The 19,884-nt window shown below is 35.8% G+C and overlaps 1 protein-coding gene across 1 annotated transcript in view; it reads left to right on the plus strand.

The window, feature by feature from the left end:
* LOC149771957 (mucin-like protein) overlaps positions 1-19,884 on the plus strand; it is a 52,419-nt gene that overhangs the window by 32,069 nt on the left and 466 nt on the right. The window contains exons 18-21 of the mRNA XM_089948054.1: positions 282-486; positions 1,623-1,795; positions 2,270-2,434; positions 3,091-3,210. Of these exons, the coding sequence (XP_089804180.1) occupies positions 282-486; positions 1,623-1,795; positions 2,270-2,434; positions 3,091-3,210 (663 nt within the window). The remainder of the gene's footprint in view (positions 1-281; positions 487-1,622; positions 1,796-2,269; positions 2,435-3,090; positions 3,211-19,884) is intronic.

The following is a 19,884-nucleotide window of genomic DNA, read 5'->3' on the forward strand; positions in this document are numbered from 1 at the left end:
TTTTGATTTACCCTACTCACCATGTATGATTTTCATATATGAGCTTCAGCCATAATTCCATTATGTGAAAGCATTTGGTTCTTTCAGTTTTTATCGAGCGTCTAAAATTAATTTCTTTCTCAAACAGAACTGACATTATGAAAATGAAGAACCTTAATGTATACAAACCACGTAGATAACCTATTCAAATGAACAAACACGTACAAATAGCGGCTTGCGATAGGTCCAATGCCAGTGAAGAAGTGATTATTACATTATGGATATCTTTCTTCTTATTAAAGATAATAAGATTCCAAGCATCGAAGGACCAGACATTTTGCAGGTGGTATTAAACAAGACAGTGACATATTCTCTAAATGCCACTGACGATGGAACATTTCAGTATAGATTTTTGAGCAATGACGTTGGAGCAAAGCTCACAGTGAATGAAGATCATTCAGCAAATGTATCCTTTACAGCTACAGATGCATCGCCCAAGCTAATAAGGTAGAAGCACTTCGGATAGAGTCTTATAGTGTACAAGATGCGTAAGATCGTAGTAAAAATAGATGTATGAAATCAGCTTTGGTTCAGACGTCTTACAGTATATAAATACCTAGAAATAATTGATCCTAATCCAAGTTAAATCCGTGACAGTTTATTAGTTTAAGAAGCTTCATTTCGATTTACAGACAATGATGAAATGATTTGTTTTATTTGTACAGTGAGGTGTAAGTTTTTACTGCCATATGATATCTAAGTAAGAGAGGGACCTTAGAAAGAGAGATTATCAGCAGAAAAATATCTTAAAACTCTATGCTAGTTTCAAAAGGATACTCATGAAATTGAATGTAATTTAAACTTGTAGTGGCCCTATTTTCAATTATTTATCACTCTGTAACTAAATAGCTACTAATTTGATATCAGTTTTGCACGCGACAATAAAAACAATAAAATATAAACAGCTAAACAGAGATTCAGACAGCGACATTAATTTGGCGTGCTCTGACGCCATAATTCTCTCCTAACTATATTCTGCCGATTGATAAATATAATTGATTGCTTTATATTTTATTGCTAGGCACCATAACCCAGTGACAGTAACATAGTGCATGAGTTAAACACTTTATGCCTTTTCATACACGGGTTTGCAACCAATAGAAAAGAGTTTTACATACATGAAGTAATACGAAATAGGTAACACCTAGGAGCGAACGAGTATGTGTGGATAATGATTGATGTCGCTTAACTTAATGAATATGTGACATCGTATTTATGTCTCGTGCGCGTTTGGTGCCCGTGTGGAGAAATGTTCCTGATTTGAAATAGTTATTGGTGCTGTCGTTGAATTCAAAAGTAAGATTAGAAATGTTGGAGAAATTTGCGGCGAATAAGTCCCATAGCCGGAAAATAATTAGTAATGAACCTTACGACGCATACTCGTTTTTCTTCGTTATTCTTCGTAATGGTGCATGCGCAAGACAGAGGAAGATAATTGCGGTGACTAAAGACACTTTCAGTGATATGGTTTGTAACCAGCTAGGCTTAAATACCTTGTTTATATATACGTTTTGAAAGAGCTAGCTACGATACGCCTTCGGACACACTCAAGTTTCGTTCAGTATATTTTATTAATATTTCAGCGTCTTTGCGGAAGACGATGCAGGTGTCCAATCTCTACCAAGTGAACCAGTAATTGTGTTCTGCACGGGCTGTGATGGTCATGGCACTTGTAACTTTAGCATCTACAGTGATAACAGCCGAGCTACAGCGAAATTCAAGTATTCAGAATGTGTGTGTGACAGTCCATGGTCAGGTAGAGTACAGACATTTATATCAGAATTCAACCATATATCAAATAACAAATAATAAAATAATATATTATCTCACTGAAGGACTGCATCACTCTAAATCTTCAACTTTAACATCACAGCTTTAAAAAGATAACATTATATTAAAGGAACTTATTGCAATTTGCAAGTCTTTCTGAAAGATGTGATTTTCGCTCATAGATCAGCACAGATAAAATTACAAAACACTGGTTGTGGAAGAACAATTCGTTTTCCTAAAATGTCTTTATTTTGGAGCTAGTATGTAAATAAGATGCACTAAGTCTTTGAAATAATGTTAATATAAATTCAGCTGCGTATGCAACAATCAAACAAGTAAGCCAAAATACAGCAAAACATGTGCAAGTGATTAATTTTGTTTATAACGCTTCTGTCAAGACTATTTTTGAAACCACGTAAAAAGATTTAAAATATGCGTTCTTTATCATGCAAAATTTCAGGGCCAAATTGTGAGGACGATTATGACAGTTGTGCGAGTTTCCCTTGTTCCTCGTTGAGGAACTGTACGGACTTTCCTCCCGATATTCACAAGCTGACTGGAATAGGTTACAATTGTTCAGATTGTCCATCTGGCTATAATTTAAGTGAAAGCGAAAAATGCCAAGGTACCAGTCATTCTGTATCTAGAATAACAAATATGAATTTTTATATAAAAAATATTTTTTATGAAAAATATCTTTGACACCATTAATCCATATTCATATTTGAAAGATTTCCTTTGGGATGGCGCATGAATAGGTAACATTGGTTTAAATAGTACCATACAACAGTAATATGTGTGATATTGCTAAGTAATGGTATTAAAGTGACTACATTCAGAATTTATAAATCAGAGTGCGGTTTGAAGAACATGGTCAATGTTATTGTAGAATATCAGTACTACTTGCGCATATGAATTATTACGGATTTTCTTTTAATCTTCGTTTGGGTAATTTACGACAAAGGATTTAAATGTATGGATTGTGTCTGAACACGCAAAATATATATTTTCATGTTTAGTAATCTAATTAACGTATATATTACTTTTCTGACTAATTAGTGTTGCATGTTTACATCAGCATTCAATTTGACATGATACAAATACTGACTTGGATTTCTATTCTGTTTAGTCATAGGCTGTAGTTGCAAGGTATGCATTCAGTACAGGCAATGATGTGATCGGGGAAAGGGGGAACAAACTAAAACATATGGATAATATTTTTGGAGCTCGTGTTTTTAATATTTTACCAGCTCGCTTTCCTAAATATTTTCTTCATTTCAGACATAAATGAATGTTTAATAAAACACGATTGCAATCAAAGTTGTCATAATACTGAAGGAACCTACGTCTGCTCTTGTTCTTCTGGATTCCGACTACACTCAGATGGAAAAACATGCCAAGGTAAACATAAGAAGCGCTCCTAATGTGATATAATCATTTCATTTTATAGCATTTCCCCCTAAAGACAGCAAAATTGTTAGGCTTCTACCTAATAAACGTAAGCATAACATTTCTATATAAAATGAAGACTTTTAATGATTTTATTATATCTTAAAGAACATCTAAAACTCTAAAAATGGCAGACAAACATGCCAGTCAATTCATAACTTTAAAACATTTTCCTGCCATGCATTTTTGCGTCAAACTGTATCCGCCAGCTGGAAAGAAATTGATGTGTGCAAGTCATACACCGAAATACTGACACAATCAATTTTAAAGAGAGAGAGAAAGATATATATATATATATATATATATATATATATATATATATATATATATATATATATATATATATATATATATTAGTGTGTGACCATTAGTGTGCTACTGTGCTGTTGGTCCATGGTCCATGCCTATATACTTAACCACCATCTTTCCATCTACTGAAAGAAATTCTGACAAAGAACATTGCAAAACTGTTGTCAAACCTAACCCAGGAGCTTTAGCAATATACCGAGTTCTTTCTCAAGGGTACAAAGTGACAAAGAACGATTACACACGAGTTGAGAACAAAACAAATAACGTATTTACTTAACATAATCTACATGACAGTCGATATTATGTAAATTGGATATATATCCATTTTACGCATATCATTCCTGCACTATTTTTCACTTTTCCCAATATCAGTTTCATAGCCAGATATGAATGAATTAAATTAGTGACATGCAATTTTCATTCCGTTTTCAATGAATTAGACTGAAACCAAGAATGAAATATAATAAATAGTCGTTTCAGTGACTTTATGCTAAATTGAAAAAAATTGAAATGAAACAATGGTATGTTAATATCTCTTTACTATCACTTTCAATTACAACAAAAGGCAGAGACCTAATGATCCACAATTATTTGAGCAGCAGAGGGGGCGAACAGACCGACTTTGGGAGCGTCCAAAAACGGAAATAAGGCTTCTAACTAAAAATATTTCGAGCTGAACATTTGCTTGAGAACTTCGGTTAATTAGAAAACTCGCAAGATTACAAAAAAAAAAAAAAAAAAAAAATGAACCAACTTGAGGTCATGCGCCCCTCTGCTGCTATTAATTTATCCAAATATTTTATCAAGTCCAGTACGATATCTTGTTCTAGGATCGTGCAAATTTATTGTTATAAACCCGTGCGGAGTAGTTTGCGCTCGTGAAAAGAAATTTCTGAATTTAATTATATCCATGTCGCCGCAGCACCAGGTTTGATGAATATTTCGCAACGTGTGTGTATCAACTCCATTAAACACAACTAAAATATTACAGTTATCTCTGATCACTTTTGGTATTTGTGTGTATCGTTGAGTAACATAAATAACATCGGTGTTTTTATGTCTATCTCGAGAAAAAAATCCTAGCTGGATTTGATTGTTTGTCCAGCATCACATCATCGTATACAACTAAATTATTAATAAATCCGTCTGTGGAATCAACTGATGGTGCTTCATCAATATCGGTTATAAACTCGATAACATCATTATCCGCGTTTTCATTAAAATCCTTAAGCACATTATAACATCGTTGATCATCAACTGACAGGGCTACCAAATACAATTTATCCCACTTTAACCATCTCATTATAAGATTGAGTAACAACTGTGTCTTTCCACTTCAGATGGTCCTATTATTATCATTCTAATTGAATTTGTAACGCAGGATGGTGCTTGACAGGTTCTCGTTTTCTTGTCGCTGAGAAATCAATTATATCCATGCTGTATAAAATATCCATGGATTTATATTGTGTGAAGTGCAGGATGCGTACCCCGACGGATACGCTAACAACTATTACCACAAAAAATAACAGATCAGCGGTTACGGGTAAGTGTGCGCGGTGTGGTACAAGAAAATTTAAATTTATTCCCGGTGATAATTCAGCGTTAAAAATAAAGCAACGCGGAGGTGATATTGCAGCAAAATTAACAAAATTACCCGGGACTCCGTGGGCTAAATACCCAGGAGAAAAACACCTACCAGGATATAACTATTGCGGTCCTGGTACTCGACTTGATATTAGACTTGATAATCAGGATCAACCAAAGCCAGGCGAGGAACCAATAAACGCTATTGATAAAGCATGTCATGAGCATGATGTTGCATATAAAAGCAATGATCTACAACATAGGCATATTGCAGATGTGAAATTAATTCATGCGTTAAATGCTATAAAAAATAAAAATATCAAAGAAAAATTAGCTAATTGGTTAGTAAGATCCGCGATGAAAGGTAAATTAGCACTAGGGGCTGGTAATTAATAATATGGAATCGATTTATTATTCACCAATTGGATACTGGAAGGGTAAAGCAGCAATTAGTAAACTCGCTGATGCAGCAGCGGTTAAACATTCTACTGCTAAAGCGTGGTTATCCAAACAGGCAATATGGCAAATTTATCTACCGCGTCCTAAGCAAATTCGATTTGCACATTACAGTGTCAGTGTTCCTAATGAGGTTCATCAAGCTGATATTCTGTTTTTACCACATGATACTGTGCGTAAAAAAACATACAAATACGCGCTAACTGTTGTTGATGTTGCAAGTAGATATAAAGATGCAGAACCCTTAACGACTAAAACAGCTGCTGAAGATGCTTCTGCTTTTAAACGAATTTATCAACGAGGTGGTCTACGATGGCCACAGCTGCTACAGGTTGATCCTGGCAAGGAATTTCTTGGTCCAGTATCATCGTTAATGAAACAACATAATACTAAAATACGACGAGGACATACTGCAATTCATCGTGATCAGGCAATTGTTGAACGATTTAATCGAACACTCGCTGAGCGGTTATTTGGATATCAATACGCGAAGGAACTGATTCAGGATAAAAGATCTCGTGAATGGGTGGCAAGATTACCAAATGTGATAGCAGCGTTAAATAATGAGATTACTCGATAGACCAACATGACACCTATTAATGCAACTGCAAGCGCGCACATACCTACACAACAACGTGATCTTTCAGCACAACCATTATTAGGTAATATCACTGTCAGGTATTTATACGAGCCCGGTGAACTTGAAGGCAGTAAAAAAAGAGCGACTGATCCTATTTGGAGTGTTACGACGCACAAGATATCCACCGTGACAAGATCCTCAGGTAGACCCGCAATCTACAGACTGGATTCAACTGCTCCTCAACGTGGATTTGTACGTGAACAATTACAGATAATTCCCGATAACACACAATTACCACCCAAATCACTTAAATAGCACTGGTGCCGGCACCCTGACGGCGGTTACATTCAAGACAGGTCAACACGATATTTTCTCGTGTATGACCAAGATTGTTATTTTTTCTATCTACGGTAAATTGTCTTGGATTATTTTTCAGATACCGCCATAACATTATACAATTACAACTTGCACAGTGATTATTCTGTTGTTGTTTCAGCGCATTAATAAAATCAACATCAAGATCAAAATCGCGTTTGTTTTTTTGTCATACTGTTTATAACCAGATAATTTTTTTCTTATTATATCGCTTTGACATTTGTCAAGGCCTGGACGATCGAGGTCATCACTAATCACTGAAGAGTCCATGACGATTCGTCTTAATTGAGATATTTTTCTAACTCGAGACACTGCAAGATAAACCAAGTTCGACCATTCGATACGATCATCAACGATCCAAACAACTGTATCAGTAATAGTTAATCCCTGAGATGAATGAAGTGTTATTGCGTATCCAAGCGTCCAAGGGGATTTATCAGCACATAGAGCATCTTCAACAACATCAACATCAACTGTGATAATATCATTCAACACAAGATTCTGTTTCCCTTGTCCTGGTATATCAACGTCAATATTTTGCCGTCGCGTATCTGCTGGTCGATAACATAACGGAACTGGCAACGTTGGAAACTTTTCTCGTTGTAACTGAAACAACTCCTGCTGAAGTGTATCACGAACTATCTTTCTACTTGCAACTATCAAATCGTTTGGTCTCCACGCGCGCAGAAAGTCTTTCATGGGTGTTTCTGAAATTATCTCGCGCATTACTTCACACTGAATTTTATTCGGTTGTAGTCTGAATAATTTTTTTAATTCCTTCAACGCTGCATCAAGTGCTCTATGATCATTAGATACTTCTTCGTAATAATCGACAAAATTTTTCAGCCATCCATGTGGAGATGGTCCAGCTACAGGTGGTGGTTGACCGTGATCGCCGCACATTATCACGGCAGTATTTCTTGTTAATAACCAATCAAGAAATGTTTTTAGTGTTTCTAGCGGTACAGGGCATATTTCATCCCATATTATAATCCTTGGAATGTATTTCTCGCCCATCCTTAAATATGTCCATGTATCACCCTTCCGTCGGAAAAAGCTGTGATAAGTACATGATTGTACTCCTCGTTGTTTCATTTCTCGCGCGAGTCTGTGTGTAGGTGTTAGCACAATCATATCTGAATTCTAAAATTGTTCGATAGCTCGAGTGGTTTTACCAGAACTTCCAGGTCCGTTTAGATAAACCGTTTTGTGTCTAGTTATTGGATCGTATACCGATGGTAACAACGAAGTTGTCGACGATTGATATTTTTTACAGTAAATATCTTTGACCGCAACATCAGCGGATTCGGAATAATCGAGCATATATTCCTTTTTTATTTTCCACGAACCCCACGATGCATAAGTGCCTATGTTTAATCTTTCTAACAGTATTGAATGTTTTTTACTTATATAAAACGAATCAGTAGCAACTCTGACAGCGAGTGTAGAAACCTTATTTATCATCGATAATAGATTTATTGAAACATACGCGAGCATCGATGATCTTAAATGAGTATACTGAGGTGACTCACCGTCCATGTAGCTCACAATTGTATCTAATTTATTTCCATTTGACAAGAAAAGTGTTTCTAGACTTATAAACGTGTTCTTGTTCGTTGTATCAGCGATTATAAAATCTAACTCAGCATCATCCATAATCAATCTTGTACAATGTCGTCTGTGATCATATGCTCCTCCTTGTGTAAACTTGCCAATTATTTTTCTACCAAGATCCTTTGAATCGGTTTCATCTGAATGTGGTAACCAAACCTCGGTTTGTTTTCGATATGATATAATTGCTTCGCTGATCGTCAGCGATATTAATATCGCACAATCAAACATATACCATAATAGTACTATTAGTGTCCACATTTTTTCTGAAAAATGTTTTCCAAACCAAACATAACAAATTGGATGAAGTCCTTTAGACATTTCGAATGACTCGATACGAGCGAATCCAGTTAGGTCAAAATCCGGTAATGGTCCATTTATCGATACTCGCGTCATTTCGTGCGTCGGATGACCGAATCGCTCAAAATACACAGAACAATCTCCGTATCCAAGAAAACTTCCGGGATAACATGCAACCACATCAACTGAAATAACATCTCTGTGATTGTATTTAGTATTCCATAGTCCGCCGTGTCCATATTCTACACAACTGGATACTATGTCATCAAGAAAATCAAATCTATTTGGTTTCCACGAATTTTTCTTTGTAGCAAAATGAGCCGCAACTGACGGAACAGTAAAACAGTTGCTCAATAATTCGTCAGTGTCATCAGTATATTGCAGTGCAAGATTTCTCATTTTCTCGTGAAGAAGATTTGTTCGATAAATAACTCCATTTGGTCTCACAAACTGATCAAATTGATTTTTTTCTTCCACGCAAGATTGAAATAACCATACTGACACAGGATCGTTTTTACTTATTTCGTTAATAAAATCAAACATGTCTCCGGGATAACATTTAACAGTTCGATCTCGTGGAAATATTGTTACTGCGTTAGTCCATGCGTGTGCGTTATGATCAATAATTTCGATCGAAGCTCCTTTTGATTTATATTTTGATTCATACAAAATCTCTCCTGTTATAGTCGCTACGGTTATTGGAAATTTTTTTTTTTTTTCCTAACTCAGCGACATCTTTGATAGACGCACCGGTATCTTTAACCATTTCTCCCCACGTGTTTATTATTTTACGTCTTTTATCCGTTAGACCGTTTCCACGAATCGAAACGGTAAAATGTTCTGTTACTCGTTCAGCCACACAATTTATTTTTGAAAATTTCATCGGCGCTAGTTTATCAACGCTGGGTTTTTCATTTATCACATACATTCCATAAATAACCGCTGTCACAGGATATGCTAGTTCATAATACGGTTTGTCAATACCTGTCAATAGACCTGGTTTGGAATCCTTACTTAGTATGACAGTTTTTTTTTTTATCACCGTGGACAGGATCATATTTATCAGGGATAATCGAATCATCTGTTTCTGTCAACACGACAAATTTTATTCTGAAAAGATATTTGCGATTATCAAGATAGTTAATGATAATTGCTGCTCGTTTGTCGTTCATCATAGCGTTAATGATATTTTTGTTGCGTATAATCTTGAACGTTGACCAGACATGAGATGCACCATCTGTGTGAAATTCTTTCTTGGCGTCGTGAATTTTATTAATCAAACCCTTGTTTTTCGGATCCACTAGATCTTGCATCGGTAGATTTGGAGATATTCTGTCGAGATTAAATCTATCTCCGCTTAAGGGCTTTATTCGGGATAATCTATCGAATTCGTTCATATTATATTTCAAACAAATATTTAAATTAAAATATTATGTATACAATGTCTCAATGCAAATGGCTCATGGTAGGTTCATTGACTTGTTGTAATAAATCCTGTAAAAAGGAATTCTGCGGACAACACATGCAGTGCGTTAACCGTGGAAGCTTAGGACCAATACCATGTCTGCGATGTGGTGCTGGAGTGCGAGGAAAAACACAGTTGTGTGCGTGTTGTGATGGTAAACGATACAGAGAGCTTAAAAGATATTATGACCAAAAAAAATAACGTCAATAGTAACGCTATAAAATCCGTGGAGGATTATCTAAGTTTTCAAACAAATTATGATTTAAACAAATAATATTATTGTATATATGGAGCAAAATGAATTTGTCCCACATCCTACAATAACAAACTACGAATCAAATATTGATGACATGATCAGAAATTGCAGGTTGAAAAAACCAGTTGGTTGTATTAATAATCATGGTTATCTCATATTTACTGCTGGGAAGAAACATTATTGCTGTCATACATTTATTTTCGAGTGTTTCAACGGATTGATCAAAGACGGTCTTGTGATCGATCACATTGACGCAAACCCTCAAAATAATAGTTTATCCAATCTTCGAGCTGTTACACAGAGCGAGAACTTAACACATGGTAACACTGGAAGATGTGAAACAAATGTAAGGAGGCCAGTAAAGTCTACAAATACAGAAACAGTAAAGAAATTGTATTTCAATAAATGAACGCGGCTTCGAAATACTTTGATATCTGCAGGCCTTCTGTACGTTTTGTCGCGGAAAATATATACAAATCCACTGTCTGAAAAAAATATAAGCAGAAAATCACCTTCCAATATTGTTAATGAGATAAACTATCATCATTACCTCGAATTATATATAATTTTTGAGGGGACCCAGTATTGTATAATCGTATACTACTGAATTTTTAATTATGCGAAAGGGAGATTACTTCTGTAATATATAGTTTTCTTCGTAAATTTCCGATTTTTATGGTCGTAATTGGTTAATTAATACCAAAGAAAGATACTTATGGTTTCTAACTAAAAATAAACATATTTTTCATTACGAGTTATTTTTAAACCTGTTATGAGAAAATCAAGGCACAACACGCTGTTTTTAATGCAGATATTTACAATCTGTTCAGAATTGCACAAGTATTTAAACCGATCTGTAGGTGTTGGTGCCGTGGTAATTGTTAGTACAAGATCTTGGCAGAAACCGCTGTTTTTAAAGCACACGTATTCACATAACCACTGTTTATAATACAGAAATTTACAATCTATTTATGACCACTGTTTATAATGCAGAATTTTACAATCTATTTATAACCACTGTTTATAATGCAGAAATTTACAATCTATTCAGAAATACAGAAATTTACAATCTATTCAGAAATACAGAAATTTACAATCTATTCCGAAATGCTGTAGCTATATAATAACCTTTGAAACATATATGGTCAGATGAATTCGATAGCTCAATTGGTAATGCATCTGGCCGTGATGCTCGAGGCCACAGGATCGAATCCCATGACTGACAACCGTCGGTGGTTACGCATATTAGCGAATTTTATAATTTGATTGGGGCGCCGCCAGCCCCCCTACGCTCAACAGAACCCTCCAAACCACATATCACCGGTGGTTGATACATGTTTTGTATCACCCATGGGCTGATTATTGGGGGTGGGTGGTTCTGTTGAGCGTAGAAAATGGCCTCATATCATTTCATTTCGTTTCATTTCATCTCATCTCATTTCATTTCATTTCATTACATTACATTACATATATTTCATTTCATTACATATATTTCATTTCATACTTAATGAACCTGCTAAAAGACTCGAATATACGTTCATTCATAATATATGTCTGTGCCGTCCTTAATTCATTCATTGCATACTTACTGAACTTGCTAAAACATTCGAATTCATTCATAATATATGTTTGTGCCGTCCTCCCTTTTGGGCCTCTAGACCGTTGTTTGACGGGTTAGGGGCTGTCGTAGAGGGTAGTATTTCGTGTGCCCGTTGAACTTGGTAGAATGCGGTGGTAAGCTACGAGTTCTTGGGTTGTACTGTCCTTTCCCCTCTCTGAACTTGCTAAAAGACTCGAATAGATGTTCACAGGAGAAATATTTTTTTTTTATTTTAAATATATATATACTAAATAATGAAATACGAAAATATTAATGATGTAATTGTTGCTATTAAAAAATTGGAAAAAGACGAAATTAATATATCCGATGAACTAAATGCTGAAAAAATAGTTTCTGATTTTGAAATTTTACAAGAACGTAAAAACCAAGGAATACACACACTATCATCTGAATACAAGTTCATGAAACGGATTCAGGCGGCGATGTTTCAGTCGCTAGCAACTGTAGAAGATAATCAGGTGAATGAATTCGTTCCTCTCTCTGCCGCAGTAGAAAAAATTAGATCGCTGTTATCCCACGAGTACGAGGAAAAGAAAACAATTAGTACTCGCATAAGACTATTAAGAAAAATTATGTTAGCGAGTAATAATTCTGGTGAAAATGAAAATGACTGGCCTGACCACGTGTAGATCTTTCATCAGAAATATTACTCTGAGATTATATTTATTCTGAGATTATATTTATTCTGAAATATTTTATTTTTTTCTGAAATATTTTATTTATTCTGAAATTGATGGGCTAGTTGGTACTCAGAATCATGCAAACCAATCAATTTCGTAATTTTGATGGGCTAGTTGGTACTCAGAACTATGTAAAATGATCAATTTCGTAATTTTGATGGGCTAGTTGGTATTCAGAACTATGTAAAATGATCAATTTCGTAATTTTGATGGGCTACTTGGTACTCAGAACTATGTAAAATGATCAAATTTTCAGAAAAAATAAAATATTTTAACATTTTTAGTCGATTTGTCAAGGAAAATTTGTCAAATTACAGTTTTTCGTCAGGTCAAACTTGGAGCGGTTCTCTAATTGATTTATCGATAAATCGTTAAAAATCAGTAAAATTAGCTCAAAAAATGAGATTTTTCATGCGATTTTTGTTAATTTTTCTGGTAATTTTCGAAAAAATGAGGATTTTAACGATTTATCGATAAATCAATTAGAAAACCGCTCAAGGTTTGACCTGATGAAAAACTGTAATTTGACAGATTTTCCTTCACAAATCGACTAAAATAGCTGAAAAAATAATAAATTTGACTAAAAATGTTGAAATATTTCTGATAAAATAAATTTTTCTGATAAAATAAAATAAAATAAAATATTTCTGATCAAAGATCTATTATTATGATAAAAGTCTTTCTATGATCAGATCAGAAATCTAAGACTTTACATGTAGATTGACAATCAATTCCTCCCCACGCAGGTCAATTAATCGTCCTATGTGGTCTGTGAGTTTGAAATTTATTCATGACAAATACTGATTATGTGTGCGTAGATAAACAGGATTGGTTGGTACTTGCACGATCAAATCGCCAGGAGGAACTTGTATTGGATGTATCCTTGTTGAGCCTGATTTGATTTTCCAAGATCTATTTGATAACTGCCCTCGATTACGTCACAAACTAGATTAACTGCGATTGTCGATGTTATATTAACGATTCCCGGAGATACGTGTCTGCCGCCTCCGAGTGGATTATTATTATATCTAAGAACAGTTGCTGGTGGGGCTATTTTTCTCCACTCGGCAAGTATGTCAGGAAAGTTTTTGTTGATAATATCGTTGAGTGATCTTATCAATTCGCTGGTTTCAAATCCTGGTAGTGTAAAATTTAATAAATCTGCTTCAGTCATTTTATAATGATCAATGTATGCTTGTTTGATACTTTTTTCCTGTATCTGCATAATTATTAGCATTTATTACTTCAATAATTGCCTGATTAAAATATTTAAGATCTAATACAATTTGATTTAAATGTTGTATCGTTGCAATGATCTGATGTTTTCGATTGATATTGGGATACTCCAGGATATAGTTTTTAAATAAATATGCTAATGTCGTTAATGTAGTTGTGTATTCGGTTTTAATTTCGTTAGCCTTTGATCTAAGTTCTCTTTCATAAACAATATTAGTTAAAGTTTTTACATCAACATCAATGATAGAAAACGGTACCATAGGATATCTTTTACCATCACGATGAATAATATGAGTATCCCTACCAGTCCATGGATACAAATTTCGGTATTCTGGAGTTGTTATAAACCTGGCATTGTCAGTGAGAAATTCATTTAACCTTGGTTCTGTTGGTCCTTCATGCGCTGGGGGAACATCAGGCCAACCTAGTACGGATCTTATCGATTGCAGAAGATAGCGTCGGCTCATGAACATTAATTGATATTTTTGCTTCTTTTCCTGTTATTGATTTTATTCTACGAGCAAATTCATCATTGATTTGTTCGATCTCATAACTGCCAGTTGGTATTCCAACAACAACCCAGTCAGGTGTTCCATCGGGTTTATTCTTATTAGCAAATACAAGCGAATTATTTGTTGGTGTACCATTAAATGATCTCGATCTGATATTTGGCCAACTATGGTATACTCGTAATTGCGCTAGTGCAATTTCATTTGCGCGAATTGCAGTTGGAAAATTGATATTAAATTCAGGATTAATCGAGCTTAGCGAGACCATCGTGTATGCGACAGTTGCTATGTGTAATTTTATCTTGTAATCGGATAATTTTTCATTCGTGCAAGTACATATTTTTTTTGCAATGATATTAAGCACACCTGCAATCGTTGTTGCTGCTGAAATACAAATAGTCACAGCTACTGGTGCCATCATTGTTACCGCGGATAATATTATTCCAGCTCCAGTAACAACAGCGGATACCGAATAAACAACAACGTCGATGATAACTAATCGTCGTTGATACTTTTTATTTGTATTGTATATTGTTCAACTCGATCTTTCAACGCTGTCTGCCATTCACGCGCTTGATTGTACCTAAATTTTTGAACATCGATTGAGGTACTCATTATATTTTATGCAGTAACCAATTGAGGTGTTTCAGCTACAAATTCCAAACACCACCAGAAAGATGTTGCGGTTAATTTCTTATCAGCTGCTTCCAGAATAAATATTTCCTCGTTTCCGTTATTTAATGTAATAGATACAAACCCGGAAAACTTATCAGTTGAATGACGCCATGGATACTTTGTAAATATTTCAAATTTTGCAGCACTAAACAGAGACAGCCTGTACACGCCAGTGACTGTTGCGGTATATCTAATGGTCTTATTTTGCTGCGACCATGTTGCAAATCCCGATGATACCGTGTATACGATGCTGGTAATATGCCCGGGAGTTATTCCGGCTGGGATTTTAATCAGACTGGTTTTATTAACGATCTCAGGAATTCCCGCTACGATGTCTTGCTGTGTTTGTTTGATCGTGTCGATGTTCGTCTTGATATCAACGAGTTTTATGTCAACGACCAACGGAGTGCCGAAGAATTCCTCTGCGGTTTCATTAATTTTTCTAAAATTTCTACGGAGATTTGTAAACGCGTTTGTGTGAACCTCATACTCGGCCCGCAACGTAGATAATTTACCATCTACGGTGTTGTAGTTGACGTCAACGTATTTTTTTGTTGCTGCGTCTTCGTCGGATGTTGGATCTCTTAAACCTACTATCTTATTTCCGTTCATGCTGAGTTCACCTGTCATTGTGTCACCGGTATTTTTCACGCGATTAGCAACACTTGCCGTAATTTGATTTCTGATGGTTTTAAACGATATTCTTGAATCCCTGATTTTGCCGCTGTCAGTAAAGACGGGTATATTATCCGTAACTGCACCGAGTACTCGTCGAACTATATCATTCCATTTGATATTGCTCGTTTTTAGTTTACCATGCCGATCCTGAAAAATAACAACCTCATCTGGGTCAACTCCAGCCAGGTTCATAATATCAGCGAGGTCATCCTTAGTCGCGTACGTCGACAGATCAACGTCATCGGACTTTTTCTTAACGCGTGAAGAAGATCTTCCATAAATATCAACAATTATATAAGATCTAAAGATGTAAAGATCTGTTTAAAACGCTTTACGCGTAACGAAGCGGTTGCTTGTATAATCATGCACGACTTTATGTGGCGGTTTGGATGATTTTGATATAGCGTCAAGTACATTAATTACTTCACGGCCGCATATTGGCGGATCTGTCATTGTTTGTGTGGGTAGCGTTGAATACCAAATTCTGGAACCAGAGGTTCTTGCGTGAAGTGGTGCAACATACTTGATAAATTCAACAGGTGGAGCTAACCCGTATGAATCAAAATAAACGATTCCACGTGGATCAACCGCGGATGATACACAATGAGTACCAGGTCCTGAATTCGAGTCGAGATTAATAATACCTGTTTCGAGTTTGTTTGGTTGTTTTGGTAATTGATCTCGCATAAAAACACCTCTGAATTTTTTTATTTTTAATCGTTTAGCAGCATCAAGTAAATCAAAATTTGATGCTGGAGCACCTAACGTGGAAGCCTTAGACCTCTCCCCCAACGAGATCCTGGCAATCTTAAGCCGCTTTCCTGTTGCTTTCTTTAGAGCCATTCCAGGAGCTATTCCAAAAATATCACTTAATGGGGCTGCTTTTGCTACGGCTGGAGCGGCAGCAGCTGTTAACGCTGGAATAGCCGCGAGAAGTGAAAAAATACCGCCTGTTTTAATTGAGTCTTTAACCGCACCCGCAGAGAGATTGAGTTTGACGCCTGTTTTTGATTGTTTAGCGTCGTTGAAATGTTTAAGCTGGCGTTCTGATAATGATAGTTTATTTTGACCACCCGTGATCTGATCTCGCTTTAGTGATATTTTCATTCCGCAGTTTTTTGCTGAATTTGATTGAAGGTTTTTAATCTGACCAGGAGTCAGACTGACACTAACGTGATGATATGGCATTTTATGATTATACTCGTGTTTTTAAATAACATGATTAAAGATTTTCCACTGGTGCATCAACGACCCTCATTCGACCACTACCACCTTCAAGTAACATCGCTTTGTCACTGAGTATAACAGCGATTGCTCTGTATGGACCATAGACAACTGGTGGACCAGCCCCGATTTCTGGCAGGGTATTAACACGAGCTCGAAAGTGTATATCAACAACAGATTGTTTGGATAAATCAAGATGTTCCAACGAAAAGTAATAAATCTGATACAATTTTGTAAAATCTAACTGTGATATTTGCAGCCCAGTATCCACGTTTTGATCACGTCCCATTAAATGACATCAAACGATGCTTTGCACGCGCTACGTGATTTTGATCAAAATTTAACAATATATCCTCAGCTGGTTCTTGATGTCCATTTATCCGCAGGGAAACTTCATTAACTTCAAGGTTATCAAATATCATATGTGAATGTTCCTGACTATTATTCCGAGCATTATTTTGCAGCGCAATAAAAATATGTCGCGGCGCAGAAACACCTTGCTGTGATGCTATATTCCATGTGAATAAACCATTAACATTACTTGAACAGCATCTGTGGTTACTGTTAACCATGATAGCAATGATTTACCGCCTTGATCCATAAAAGAAAGTAATTTTTGTTCTTCAACAATAGATGGAATCATTACTGGCATCCACAATGAAAGTTTTGATATATTTACTTTACCATCAGCAACACCAGCACCTCGCCAGATTGCATCATTATCATCACCTTTTCTTACGAGCACAACTGTATGTTTAGCTCTAAAGATGACCTTTCTAACATTTCTGCAAAATCCAAAGATGTGAGACAATGGAATCGCACATGAGAAATTTCTATTATCTCCTGACAACGCTGCTTGTCGTGTTGCAAATCCTGGGTTGTAAGTCGCGCTATCACCTCGTACAATATCAAAATCAGCAATTGGTCTGGTTGCGTATTCAGGACCATCAGCAACTGGTTGTGGATCAACTGCAGTATTTCGTGTTATTCGTATTTTAGCATACCTGACATGATCAGCGTTGTTAGTAATATCCTTAGCAAACATCATTGTTGGACCGGCTGATCTTGTGTAATCATCAGAATATCTCGCTAGACCAATTATTGTTGTAGCAACATCGACATCCTTCTGAATTGATTCAATATTTTTTCCATCAATCATGTATGTGGCGCTATCAAACAGTGCCATAATCCCGTTGTTGACAAAACCAACACGCAAATTGGCACCATATGGCGTATTAACTACAACATTCGTTACAAGTCTACCTTCTACTTCAATAAACGCCTCAGCGGGTAAAAAATATCTACTTGTATCATGAACTTGTAATTCGATTCTCCCCCGCTGATTTGGTTGTCTTGCGTCATAGGAATAAAATTGATAATCACGTACTGATTCATCTTTGAGGACCGGTGTATCCATGTCAAATGCTGGGTCGGATATACGTTTAAACATTTTATTGTAATTATCATTTTTCCAAATGGTGATCTAAAATTATCATCGTCGACGAAGACCGCTTCCTGCTATTAAATTTGCTGTTATATTTCTTTCTGCTTCTTCAGATAATTCCGCTAGTTTTTGATTTGCAGCCTGATTTATTATTTTACTGACATTTGCTGGCATAACCTCAGTACTTGCCAGTTTCACTGGTGGTTGTTGTTTTCTTCGTACTAATCGAGCTAGTCCGCCTTTGACTGTCGAGAACGCTTTACTGGCAAGATTACCAATAGCGCCAGGAATTTTATCACGAACAGCCTTAATAGCCTTCATCCCTAATTGTTTTGCAATCGGTATTGCTTTTGGAGCCATCCTTCTAAATAAACCCTGAACAACATCACCAAGTCCATCTCCGTAAATTACTTTGTAATTTGGCAGTCATGAGTTTACTACCCTGACCATGATCGGTCCACGTTGAGCAGTATGCATAATCATTTTTAAATACTGTTTAATTAATTATTTAGTGGCTGTGATAATCATCAGCAATTTCATCAATAAGGAAACGATAAATGCTGCGATCCATAATACCACCTTGAAATAATCTTCGAATAATATCAGATATTTCATTAACAATTTCTGTTGAGTTATTTCCGGCACGTTTTCCCCCTATGAGAACTTCTAACCGTGACACATCATTGAAGATATTATCAGGACATAAACCAGATCCTGTTTTAGGTCCATCTTGAGATGTTTTAAATACTGGTGGTTGCATTACCGGAATAAATGATTCAGTGATGACCTGGGGTGTGCCAGATGAATCACTTTGAAATCCACGTGGTGAATCTACCGGTGTAAATGTCATCACCGGCGCAGAAATTATTTTACGAGTTTTTTGTTGTCTTTCTGCTTGTTCCAAGGGTGGAGGAAGCTGATATGAAGACTCCTGCGATGGAGAAGGTTGTTTTCGTTGCCGCAGTCGAGAACGTTGTTCTTTATTAACTCTTTCTACTTTTTCATCAAGTATATCGAATCTGAGATCATTGCGTTGTACTCGTTTTATGTTGTAATGTATACGATATACCCATTTCTTAAAATTATTATCGTTCACTTTTTCATGGCCGGGTTATAATATTTTAGATTTATTTTGCATACCAAGGAGTACTTTTGCCGGTAAATCATCTTCCTTAGAATTTATAATATCTTCGATAAAATCTTTATTAAATTTTTCAATGAGATTAATATTCTCTCTTACTGGTTCATATGCAAGTTCGACTTCAGTACGAATTTTACCAGCATATTCAGGTATTTCTTCGTGTGCAAGTTGAGCTGCAGCTATTTCCATGGCTATGCCAGGTGGAAGATCTCGTAAAAGTTTTTTTGTTTGTTTAGTTCTTTTTGCTATTTTTTCAGTTACTTGAAGAAGACCTTCCTCTTCCTTTCCACCTTCCTTATCTACCTCCTCCTTAGTTTTTCCCTTGATTGCGGTTAAAACCTTTCCAGTAACCGCAGTGACGGGTTTAAATAGTTTTTCAATGTCTTCTTCGTACTCAACTCGTGCTTTTTGACGTTCTTGCAAGTTTTTTCTAAACGAATCTTTAACAGGAAGAAATTTTTTGATTGCTTCTAATTGTTCTC

Source organism: Sinohyriopsis cumingii, unplaced genomic scaffold (assembly GCF_028554795.1).
Source record: "Sinohyriopsis cumingii isolate HCF-2022 unplaced genomic scaffold, ASM2855479v2 utg001554l, whole genome shotgun sequence".
Lineage (NCBI taxonomy): Eukaryota > Metazoa > Mollusca > Bivalvia > Unionida > Unionidae > Sinohyriopsis > Sinohyriopsis cumingii.